This window comes from Crinia signifera, chromosome 6 (genome assembly GCF_055691185.1).
Source record: "Crinia signifera chromosome 6, ASM5569118v1, whole genome shotgun sequence".
NCBI lineage: Eukaryota > Metazoa > Chordata > Amphibia > Anura > Myobatrachidae > Crinia > Crinia signifera.
Window position 1 is genome coordinate 191,143,847 of NC_139222.1, and position 13,364 is coordinate 191,157,210.

At 39.2% G+C, this 13,364-nt stretch overlaps 1 protein-coding gene across 1 annotated transcript in view; it reads right to left on the reverse strand.

Annotated features, from left to right (window-relative positions):
- The window catches only part of PPA1 (inorganic pyrophosphatase 1), a 78,293-nt gene that overhangs the window by 11,763 nt on the left and 53,166 nt on the right, over nt 1–13,364 (reverse strand). Inside the window, exons 5-8 of the mRNA XM_083148471.1 lie at nt 7,155–7,241; nt 5,632–5,758; nt 2,002–2,129; nt 1,591–1,676 (exon numbers count right to left, since the gene is read on the reverse strand). Coding sequence (XP_083004597.1) covers nt 1,591–1,676; nt 2,002–2,129; nt 5,632–5,758; nt 7,155–7,241 — 428 coding nt within the window. The remainder of the gene's footprint in view (nt 1–1,590; nt 1,677–2,001; nt 2,130–5,631; nt 5,759–7,154; nt 7,242–13,364) is intronic.

Consider the following 13,364-nt stretch of genomic DNA (forward strand, 5'->3'; position numbering starts at 1 on the left):
ATAAAAAGGAATGAACTTTCTTCTACATTAGTTTTAGCAGGAAACAGTGGAGAACTGACAGCAGATGGCGCTGTTTGCTTTATATTGGAGCCATTATTCAGCATGGAAGTATACCGGTTTGTGCAAGAATGCAAATAACTGCAGGAGCAAAGAAGATCACATGGACAAGGCACATAACTAGTCCCTGGCTTCAGCCATTGGGATGTGATACTAGATATTACTAAATTCACAGAATGAGCGGATGCATCCAGAAAGGAAGGCCCTAGAGCAGGGGTTCGCAAACTCTGTTATCAGGACCCGACAGGAGCATTCATTACTCATTGACACATTTTAATTGATACACAGATGAGCCAATTCTTTCACTATGAGGAGACCTGCAAAACATGCACTGTGTGGGGTCCTGAGGACCAAGTTTGAGAACCAGGGTCCTAGTGTGTGACTGGTTGTTTTAGGAAGCAAGACCTCCAACACTGCAAGTGCACATACTGTATCAATGAGAGATGCAATTAGCAGATTTTGGTGTAGATATCCTACACCAAATGATTACACCACACAATTTGTCTCTAGTTAAATATCAGGTACACAGTAAAAGGAAGTTAATGTTTTAAATATAAATGTTGCAAGCACTTTTTAATGGTTGCAAGCACTTTTTAATGGTAAGTTTTAGAGACTGATGTAACCAACCCCAAACCCGCTATATACTGGCATTATTGCAAAAAATATACCAGAAATATGGCAAACCTCTTCCATATCTTATGGACAGACCACCATAAGAATTAAAGGGAAGGGGAATGGACATTGTGCTAACCTGCTGGCATTGTATAGCATACCCTTCACCCACCAAAACAAATCCTGAATTCGAACAAATGTGCTTGCTACCATATAAAGCAGCAGGCAGCTCAGAGAGTTTGGGCTGACAAAGTGCCGGTGTTGCCAAGCAGATGTGTTTGCCCGCAATTGAATTCCCCCAAAGCTTTAAAGTGTAATTCATGGCTAGCTGTACATTCACCTGTTATAGGTTTCTCGGCGCTATCACTGTCCTACAGTATGTTGTAATTTAAGAAACAGTTTACCAAGGGTGCAACAGGTTGGAGCATGAGCTCCAGTGGGTCCAGTCAGTGGGGATAAAAAAATAATGGCATTTATAGCGAAAAAAAACATGAAAAACCCAGGTCGATCTTTTCAAGGTGTCAACCATCAGTGGTCAACCCAATGATCCCAACAGTGATCAATATCACTGTCTTGAGGTAACTGGATACAAAGAAGGTACACCCAACGTGTTGCCATGCCTACCCTTATAAGCTGTTCTGTGTAAATAAAAAATAAAATACGTAAAAGGCATTAAAATATGATTTCCAAATTAAAAAAACAAGTGCCTATGCGTCTATAACAAATTATAGGAAAGCGTTAATAAAAGTAAAGAAAAAAAAAAAAAAGTATATTTAAATTTCAAGGCATCAAAAAGGCCTAGGGGGGCAGACATGTTATTTATAAATAAAAAAGGTTGTTAAGTAAGGATGTCTGCATTAGGTGCATGATATGAGTGTGAATGCATACAGATTATACATATATCGGCATATACAAACTCACCAGTTGATTTCTCCGCCGTCCGTCTTTTTTGTTACGAGAGCCTTCCACTGAGCATGGGTACACTTAATCACTTGTACTGCAAAATCCTGCACAAAAGCCACATAAAAGTTATTGTATGAAGACTATTACAGAGTACGCTGCATTCTTCTAACCAATCCTTAAACTAGAATTACTTTACAGAGAACATAGGTGAGAAAAAAAAACCTCCGCAAAAATCAGATACCACTTTTGGATATATGATGTTCGGATTGGCACCAATCCCAGAAAAGCATTATCGCAGGACACAGAATTCTTTTTATCTGATGACTTTTAAATTCACACTTATTCTTTACATGTTATAAAACGGTGATATTTCTCTAACCGCGGGAATGTGATAGGCATATGGTTGAAAACAAAATAGCAATCAATCACCTTATCTTTAAATTCTGCATCAAAAGCAAACTGGTTCTCAGGCTTTCCATCGGGAACCTTGTACCTTCTAAACCAGTCGACAGTGGATTCTAGATAATTGGGTTTGAGTCTTCTGATGTCTTCGATGCCTGAGAAATGAACAAAAAGCAGCTATTATTGTAACACAAACCAATTAGCTATGGCCATAAGTTTTAACTTATGGGAACGTTGATGTGCTTCAGGCTGTTCTTTTGACTTGGTGGACAGACAATTAACACAGAGATGAGCCTTCCAAAAACGTAACCAATTACATTACAAAAAGGCACCCAAGAGACAGACTGTTTTTCACAGCTTTCATTTTCAAACTATGAACAAGTAAGGCAGAAGAGAAAAAAATATATCAGATTGTACGCCAGACTGGGGAACATGAGAACATTAAAAGGAAAACTAAGCTACAAATAAAATGAAAGGACTTGGATAACAATGCATGAATTGGCTATTGATAAGTGGAAGCTGAGAAAAGCTATATGCTGATTACCTGTGGCATCAATTGCTGGTCAAGTTTCACACGATCAGGTCGGTTTATAGAGATAGAGTTATCAATGTATCTAGATATATAGGTAGGTGAAGAAACAACAGCGGCACTCTGAGGATTTTTTTGAAACAGGTATATTTCAGCAAAAAAATAGCTTCCAACGTTTCGGGGTATGTGGCACCCCTTTGTCAAGGTTAATGTGCAGTAATAAACATACTGTGCAATGTGCTTACCTTTATCATAAAAAAGTGAGGAGGGTGAGCAAATCACGCTACTCCGGCGTGCTGGCATCAGAACCGGAAGTGGACAATGAGACTCCCCCATAAAGTTCACATATCAGTCATCAACATGTACTATTACTTGGATGTTCAAATCAATCTTGCAGATGGACATATCACCACCGGCCTATATGTCAAACCAGCTGACAAGAATAACGTACTAAAAGGCAACCGTTTCCATCCCACCTCCTTGAAGGCACTTCCTAGGTCGCAAATGATGAGAGCGGCCAGGATTGTCAGCAGTGTTCAGGAATTACCTCAAGTCCTTGATGGCATGGTACTTAAATTTGAATCAAGGGGCTATAAGAGTGAAGTACTAGACGCAAAAACGGGAGGTGCTAAAAATGTCCAGAAAATCTCTACTGTCAACAAACACTATGAATAAATCCAAGCATGACAATGCACTGCCATTTGTAACTAGATTCAATACGGATTCATATGTTCTACCAAGAGCATCTAGAGCCCTGTGGCCTATCGTCAAAAGTGACGCCAATCTAATAAGCCTTCGGGACAAGACCCCCCTAATCTGCCACACACGCGGTAAAAACATTTGCGATATGATAGTACATAGAGACATCACAGGTTTCTCGAAAACAATTTCAGCAAGTGAAAGTGGATTCTTACAGCGCCCAAATGGCTGTTATAAATGTCTACACTGCACTACCTGCCAACACATGCTGACAGGCTCTAAGTTTATCCACCCATCAGATGGCAGATCCTTAGCGGCAAAGATAATGAGCAACCGGTGGCCAAGCATTTTGCCCAGATGGGACACAGCCTGAATGACCTTAAGCATATCATCGTGGACCATATTCCAGAATCCTTACGTCGAGGTGATAGAGAAGGACTCCTGTTAAAAAGAGAGGCAACCTGGATCCACAGACTGAATAGCGTTAAACCCCATGGACTTAACGACAAGTTCAGCTATGCCATCTTTCTATAAATTACTAACTGACCCAATACCAGACAGGGTTGTCCGAATGCTTAATTCATTCCAATGTGCTTTCTTTTCCTTCGCTAATCTTTCTATCCCTTTATCTCCTCCATTCGTTTATGTACATTATATGCATTTACTGTGTTAAACGCCCAATAGACAACCGTTAACCGTATGGGATACGAGTTAATATACATAGGTTGCTAGGCAACAGGCATGATACATTCATATAAGTGGTGACATTGCCCCGAAGTCAGGGATAACGTGTACTTTTTCTTCTCTCCGCTTACCTTACTATCACTTTACCCGTTTCGGTTATGCTCAGTTGTCCCCTATTAGATATGTTCAGTTGTCCCTTATTGCATATCTCCAGTGATGGCAACTACATATCCTTGGTCTCGTGAGTAATTTAGGACCTTGTTCAATGTGTGCTTTTTATTCTTCTTAGACTTTACTTACTATCCTGCACCCATTCCAATTTAAGTTAAGTGGTCCTTCCTTTGGTTCTTGAGTTTCCCCAGTGGGATCTACCCCAAGTGATATCCATCGACACAAAGATGGTCGACACCCATAAGGCCGGTTTTGGTTGTACATGCATCCATGACACCAATGCACAGCCTTAGTTCATATGAGCGCAAACAATTCATTAAGATGACTTCAGACACACTAAGTGTAGTCGCTGGTAAATCCTCAACACTTCGTGTCGACCAATGTCCTCCATGTGAGGCAGAACGTGTGCTGTTTTTCCTCTCTGCTTATCTTACTGTCCCTTTACCTGTTTCCGATTATAGTGTTTAGTTGTCCCATTAGATATTTTCAGTTTACCCTATACTAAGATATTTGTGTCACAGGAGTTGATATGTAGTGAACATTGTGTGCTATTTCTTCCTCTTAATCTTATCTTGCTATCCTTTACCCATTCTCTTTAATTAAGTTGTCCCCCCTTATTGATATATTTAAGTTACCCGCCATACATAAACCTGTGATGTCGACTGGATGAGGCCGTAATCAGTGTTGACTCTCGTTATACTAAGTCTTACAGTACGGGATATGACATGACTAATAAACCTAGCACAGATAGTGAATAGATGTCTTGGCATCGGGGTGCCATACGATTGTGTCATGAATGTATAAGTATGATTATTATGATTATTATGTATTTCACTGCTTGTCACAGTTTTACACGCTTCTATTGCATTTTTTGTGAATGCATCATCTTTCTGATCCAGCACGGTTTTAAATATCATATATATACAGTTATTATGTCTGCACCATAGGGTGAACCAATCACGCCAGGCGATACTGGCATCAACATGAGCTTGACGCTGACACAAGAACCTTAAACGGGTCTCCATGGAGACAAGAAGCTTGCGCTTCAATTTGCGTTCCAGCGGCAGGATATCCACCGCGCAGCACTTCCTCTCATTGTCCACTTCCGGTTCTGATGCCAGCACGCCGGAATAGCGTGATTTGCTCACCAGCCTCACATACATACATACATACATACATACATACATACATCTCTTCCATTCGATATCCGGCATTCACCCAAGCTGCCACTGCTACTGACTCCGGTGCCCTCCCAGGGTGTCAGCCCAAATACAAAGTCTGGAAGCTGCTAACCAAAGCAAGGGTGTCACTCGGAGATTTTTCAAAAGTAGAAAGAAATGTATTCAATCAAGCAGGTCAATATTGGATTAAACATGTTGGATTAAAGTCAGGCTACTTTTTGCAACAAAAGTCTTGTGAGTGCCGCTGATATTTCTACAAATATATTTATTATATATATCTATCATGAGACTGCCAGACAAGATACATTTATCTATGTGAGTTACTGTGAGCTCAGAATGAACATTAACATGGTAAATAAATACATTCTCTACAGTCATATTGACATTGCTTACTATTATAGTGGGAAGCCTCAGGGTCTTCAACATTGATAACCATTAATTTCCAGTCTGTTTCTCCTTCGTCGATCAATGCCAAGGTACCAAGGACTTTAACCTGAATGACTTCTCCCCTTTCACACACCTAAGGCAAGCAATATTTTACAATGCATGTTTTTTTGTGTTTTGAAAAGTTTCATGCAAAAGGTACAGCTTAGATTTACACTAAGCAGTTTGCAGGATCATTCTGTGCTATTCCGAAGTGAAACTGTAAATCCTTAGTCAGACTATTGTGGTTTATGAACACAATTCAAAATTACTGTATAGAAAACTTGCAGCTAAAAACTCTATGGTGCTTATTTGCTAGTGTGGTGCAAGAAATACAAATGGTTCTTGAATCCTCCCCCCCCCCCCAAAAAAAAGTATTTATATACACTGTAGAAATGTATACCAAAGTTAACCCTGTGAGTTCCAACATCTGTGAGAGATTTGCTAAATATCCACTGAAAATGCCAGTGTCACTCACATTTGTTACATCAATTCAAATAAAAAATGCGGTGTAAAAAAAACAAAACAAAAAAAAAAAATTTAGTCTATGGGCAGTATTCAATGAAAAAAATTCTCTGTGCATGGCGAGAGATTTTTTCTCTCGCCATGCACTCTCCCTGTTCCGGAGCCTCCTGCTCCCACTATTCAATGTATTTAAGACTCGCCGCCACTCGCGGCGAGTCTTAACCCCTGCAGCGGACGAGCGTCCGCGGCAGGGAGCTTTCAGGGAGCCGGGGGACAGAAGCAGCCTGAGAGATTAAAGTCTCCCTGGCTGCTCCAGAGGAATGTGGAGGGGAGGAGGGCTCCCCGGGACCCAGGCAGCACAGGCTGCCCCCCCCTATAGCCAGCGGGGGACCCAGTATTCACTGCACCCGATCGTGCATATTAACGATCGGGTGCAGTGAATATATGAATATCTAATGAGCGGCTTGAGCGCTCCGGCCCCCTGCTGGCTGCACTGTGTAAAAAAAAAAAAAAAAAAATTTTTTTTTTTAAAATTAAATATATATTCATGTGCTATAAGCACATGAATAAAAATAACATGCCCCTTCACAGAAAAAAAAACCTGATTTTTTTACCCCAAAATAAAAAAAAAAAAAAAACTTTAGTTTAAAAGTTCACATTCCAGCTCTCCATCAAAAGATGGAGAATTTCTACACGGAGAGAGACGGCTAAAATCACTTAGAAAAACGGCGAATATTTCACATTGAATAGGGTGGTTCACTTTTGGAGAGCAAAATGCTCCGTCCAAGGCGAACAAAGCACAAATTCTCCATAAAACACGGAGAATTTTTCTCATTGAATACTGCCCTATGAAAAAGTTAAACATTACAGGTCATTATGATGAATAAAATAATGCTTGACATTTTTTACACCTATTTTGTCAAATTCACTTTAGAAGTTTTTATTCAAAGGGTTTAGAATAATAGAAATAAAAAAAAAAAAATCATCCAGGTTTAGGAATTCAAACTTAAACACCAAAATGTTAGTACCTTACTCCCGATGTCACAGACATCAATTGGGTCATTATCACCACCAAAACCAGTATTCTCGTCAATGTGAGATGGGTTTTCCCAGGTCTGAAACAAAACAACGTTATGTTACACATAGCTTGTGGGTAGACTGAGGGCGCAACAGATTGCTATGAAACAGAAAAAGGGGATAAGAATAAGTGTTACACATGTTCATCGCAAACTGAAGGCTCTGGTACAACAATTACAGTCTGACTAAAGAGGATAACAGAGGCTTGATGGTCTACAGAAAACAAACAATTCTGCTTTACTTCATCATCTTCAAGTAAAAAAGATTGGAGAGACATCTGGGTAAGGACATTTACCCATCAAATCATCCATAAAAGGGACACAATTCCCAGTATGTAATGGTCCTACATGTGACAGAATTTATCATCTTATACAATCAAAACAATTTCTTATTACAAATTCGCATGTAGAGCGACCTTTTCAGCACAATTCCCTTTACAATGCCAAGTACATGTTGCGCTTAATGAAAAAAGAAAAACACACTTCAAAATTGTACAAAATGTCATTATGTTGCCTTTTTAAAAATGTCATTTTTTATAGCCACAACAGCTGTGCTTCACAATTCATTCCCACTGTTCCAAATCACATTTAGAAATAAAAGGACACTCATTTCACTGAAGGCAAGATGAAAAATTTCACAGAAAATGGTGCCCACACAAGGTACCATTTTACATTGCGATACGCACATCATATCGCAAGGTACAAAAAGCATGTGCTGCGCATACTTTTTGGACTAGATTACATACATACATACACACACACACACACACACACACACATCCCCAATATTCCTATATGCGCTAACATATTACAATTCGTATTACAGAATATTCAATAATACTGAGGCATCTTAACCACTAAATTACTTGAAGGCCGGGAACAATATGACAATATACAATAATAGTGGTTCTGGCGCCTGTGATTTTTACAGTACACACAGGAAGTATAATATTAAAGTCCAATACTCAGTAAGACGAGGAGAAGAAAAAGTCCAATCTTGTTTTATTTATATAACGGTATGACGGTACATAGTCTACGGTAGAATGATCTTCAATCAATACAGAAAACACCCAACGTGTTTAGTCTGAAAAGACTTCATCAGGTTATAAACAAAGAAGAGGAAAGAAACTCGGGTGGGGTGCACTCTTAATCCCCCAATCTACAATTGCTGAACTGCTCGAAAAAACTTTATTTAATTTTTTTATATGCCAAGTGAGAGATCTATTTTTGTTTTATTTTCTTAAAGATTTTATTGTCATTTTTTTATATATACATTTTTTGTGATAATTTTATTTTATTTATGTGCCTGAAAATCTATAGTATGAAATAGTTGATTGTAAATATGTAATAAAACAGTATATGCTGCACAACAATTTTAATAAAATATTTTACTTTAATAGTGTATTTGTATTATGCAAATTCTTCCCGTAGGAATGCTTTTTATTTTTTATTTTTTTATATTTTTATGCACAATTGCCCATACACTAATATTGCCTCTATTTGCGATTTATTCGAAGACAATTAGATTGGGGCTGGTCGCTAGGATTGGTGCAATTACAATACGTGTGTGTATAGGCACTAGGAATATGCCTATGCACCAATGCTATGTAGGACTGACCTTCATAAATCCTTAATGCCTTCTCATTCAATTGAGACAAAGAAACTATAATGCCAATTGGTGATCAGGATTATAATCATAGGTCAGTAAAAGAATACAAAATACTGAAACAAAGTATATACACTATTTACACTTGTGCATGTGTATCAATTCCCTTTATAATTGACCTGTTCTGTTATGAAATTATATTCTTGATTTTAATGTAACAGTTCTCTAATGGTAAATGCACTCAAATAGCAGAAAAAGGAGAAGGGTTTCTCTATGCCAAAAAGGACTTAGATTTGACAGTGTCACACCTGATGCACTTAAAAAGATATAGGTATCACTACACAAATCATGCAGCCAACCCTGGACAGACTCTCCCTATTCAAAAGTGGCAGATGCAGTTAATCAAGCACATGTGTATTAGTCATATCAATCTAGGCGCAGAAACCAAATGCTACAGCTACAATTAGGCATGTGATGCAGGACCACACATATGTAAGCATAAAACTAGTAACCTGATACAGAGGGACACAGCGCTAGTGATACATAAATCCTCAATAATCAGATATCACAATTCAACGTACAGCTGTATCACCTTTGACAGAAATGAAATGCTAAACAATGCTGTCTCCTGCAAAAAAAGCTACAGGTAATACATATAACAGTGTAGAGAAACCTCTGCTATGGCGCATTCACAAATAAAGAAAATGATTTTAACCAAATGGATACTATAGCAGCCTGTTATCGCTAATAGCTGCAACTGTATCCAAGAACAAGTAGCCGTTATATACTTTTATAAGGGGATATACGAATGCACAATTTTAAACTCTAATTGAGTGAAAAAATGAAATAATGAAAGGGGACCAAAACACCTGTGTTTCAAGCAGAGCCGACACGGCCAGCGCGTGGCTGCTTGCACAGGGAGAGGTCTACATTACCAGCCCTGGATATGTTATGGATGCAGAGACGCGTGGGAGCACTTTTCTCTGTGAGTTAAAGCTCCGACTTGGATGCCGCTCCAGCGGTCACGTGTACATGCGTGACCACGTCTCTGAATGTCTGTCTGGACGCGCGTTTCGCAAGAAAGCTTGATCACCCGGCAGCGTGCCTTGACTGTCTGGCTGAGATTACTTAAGCTTGTACACAGCCAATAAGAATCGGCTGCCCTTAATTGCTTGTGTCCGCTGCTTCATGTACTAAGCTATTTTACCTGTGTATCGCGGCACATACTCTAAAAGATGTATCACCATTTACAAAAAGAGAAAAAGAAAAGGAAATTGGTTTTAATTATGTACTTTTAGCATTAAAGAATTATTAGTAAAATTTAATATTATAAATAATTAAGTATATAATCATGATTGTAGTGATACTAGGACATAACAGCATTGTCTGCTCTTTCCCCACTTATACCCTTCCAGCGTAATTGCTCGCTGGACTATAGTTTTTAAATAGCCCATATTCAGTAATATTCAGTTTTTAAATTGCCTATATTCAGTAATATACGTAGCCATCTATTTAGAATTTCTAGTCTACATGAATTTTTGTTCTTCTTTGGCATATCTCATGTTCCAATGGATTTATTGGTAATGTTACTATATTAAGACCATGTTGAATCATCATACTCGCTTATTGCCCTTGTTACTGATTTTTATTTTAATATTTTTTTGTGTATATTTTTTATATATTTATATCTAATTGTCTTCGAATAAATCGCAAATAGAGGCAATATTAGTGTATGGGCAATTGTGCATAAAAATATAAAAAAATAAAAAAGAAATTAAAAACATTCCTACGGGAAGAATTTGCATAATACAAATACACTATTAAAGTAAAATATTTTATTAAAATTGTTGTGCAGCATATACTGTTTTATTACATATTTACAATCAACTATTTCATACTATAGATTTTCAGGCACATAAATAAAATAAAATTATCACAAAAAATGTATATATAAAAAAATGAAAATAAAATCTTTAAGAAAATAAAACAAAAATAGATCTCTCACTTGGCATATAAAAAAATTAAATAAAAAAGTTTTTTCGAGCAGTTCAGCAATTGTAGATTGGGGGATTAAGAGTGCACCCCACCCGAGTTTCTTGCCTCTTCTTTGTTTATAAACGTATCTCTACTCGGGGGTGCACCACTGACCATCACACTTCTTAAGGCTATAGCCTCGGCTTAGGCTGGTAGGTGATGTGAGATAAGAATTTATATCATTAATTATAGTCAGTTCTTTCCCCATCTCCTTATCTTTCAACTTAATTTTTCCCATTTTAGTGCAGGCTCCTCCCACCCATTTTCTTCTTCAGTAAGACTTCATCAGGGGCAACAGATTTTTGTCTTTCAGTGGAGAAAAACTTTATTTATAGGAAGCTCTGATCCATATGTTTAGGCTTAATTTGGTTTGAGCCTATTAAGTAAAATCACTTAAGTTGGTTCTTAAGTAGGTTAATGCCTTACTATAACTCAGGTATGTACATCAATACAGCTATGATAAAAAAAACAATCCCTCTTATAGGGTGTAATTACATCATCTGGATAGGTGATAATTTAGGTGTAATCCAAATAATTACCGAACTGCTGATTGGTCCTCCAGCAAAAAAATGGGGCGACAGGTTATCCACCTTACTAAGCAGCACTTTCTCCTACAGGGATAGCAGTTTTAAACTAGTCTGCATAGGCGCAGTCAGCATGGTCGGATGGTTCAAGCCCCACTGACGGCATTTGAGTCACTGGGTGCTATATAAGGTTAGCTTGTACAGCATTATTTTATCCTGATGACAATATCTGTGTGATATTGGCATACAAAAATGTACACATTGGTGGGCAGTGGGCATACAAAAATATATACATTGGTGGGCAGTGGGCATACAAAAATATATAATTGGTGGGAAGTCTGTGTATAAATATATATAAACATTGGTGGGCAGTGGGCACGCATAACCCTCCCCACCCCCCTGGTGGAAACTTTTAATGAATTCAAGTTTTAATACCTTAATAATCAGTACAGATACTCTCCGGTCCAGTGAGTCCATGCAAGGGCCGGGGTGGGCCAGGGCGGCTGGCATCTCCGCTCTCTCCAGGCAGCAGCATGGCTCGTGACTGCTGCTGCACTGCTCTTCGTTTGTCACGTGCTGCATGATGTCATTACGTCACGCCGTGCGGTGGGAGTTGTGTGGAGGCTCCGACTCAGAGTCCCGGAGGCTGGCTTGTTCGTTCCCACAACCACAATGGAATTCGGAGCCAGGTGGGATCACTGCCGGGGCCCAGCTGCAGCCTCATACCTCCCAACATTACCCTCTCCAGGAGGGACAGAATGCTCTGTTTCTGGACTTTCCTCATAATGTATGATTGCCATCACCTGTTTCACACAGGTTAATTGATAAGAAAGGTGCTTCAACACAGGTAATGGCAATCATTAATTAAGGGAGAAGTCCAGAAACAGAGCAATGTGTCCCTCCTGGAGAGGGTCATGTTGGGAGGTATGCAGCCTGCATAAATAATAACTGGCCACTGGACATCGGAACATGAATGAGGGGACGTGGGGCGGCTCAGCAGTGCTGCAGTTTAAAAGTAAAGTGAAGGGGCAGGGTGCTGCTTGCTGGGGATAGAGCTGCCCATGCCCTACCCTCTGTCAGAGCGACGGGGCCTGGGACTCAACTACCACCAGACGTCGGTGGCCCTGGCAGTGGACGCAGGAGAGAGAGAGAGAGAGAGAGAGAGAGAGAGAGAGAGAGAGAGAGAGAGAGAGAGAGAGAGAGAGAGAGAGAGAGAGAGAGAGAGAGAGAGAGAGAGAGAGAGAGAGAGAGAGAGAGAGAGAGAGAACAGAAATTACCAGATAGAAGACAATCAGGTGTTTAATTAGGTAGCGGTGACCGTTGCCTGATTCGTACTGTAGTTGACCCTGCGACGTCCGATATTAGCCAGGCTGGCCGTTCAGCGGTAGCACCTCACAGTGAACTTTAATTGAATGTTGAATGTCAGTGTAATGGCTGCAGCAAAGATGATGCCTTTCCCATTTCGACCTAGACATTCAACTGCTAACATCCTCAAATACTTTGGAACCATCCTATCCAATATAAGCAGAGGGTATATGGCTTAATCTTAATTCATCAATAACAGGCAGTAAAACCAATGATGTTGTTGGGTGCTTATTATAAGAACTACAGTACCATCATATACACTAAAAGAAACTGCTGAGCATTCATAAATAAGCAGGCAACAATGAGGCAATGGCACTCTGCTGGACATCTCTTGAATAATAAGTCCATCTTTGCCTGGAGCCCACCATGGTCCATATATTTCTTGATCTTGGACAGAATTGATTGTGTAATGGGACCATTCATCACTTACAGTACAAATCCCTTCTCTTATTTATAAATGGATTTAACGTTCCTTGGTTATGATACATCTTTAGGCTATTCTATAAAGGACTTTGAAAACCCTATAAACGTCCATATCTCTACACTTCACACCCACATTTCTATCTCACATACAATGCTACTACAGGCCAACGTTAACTGTATTAAAAAGGTCTGCATTTTAAAATGAAACAC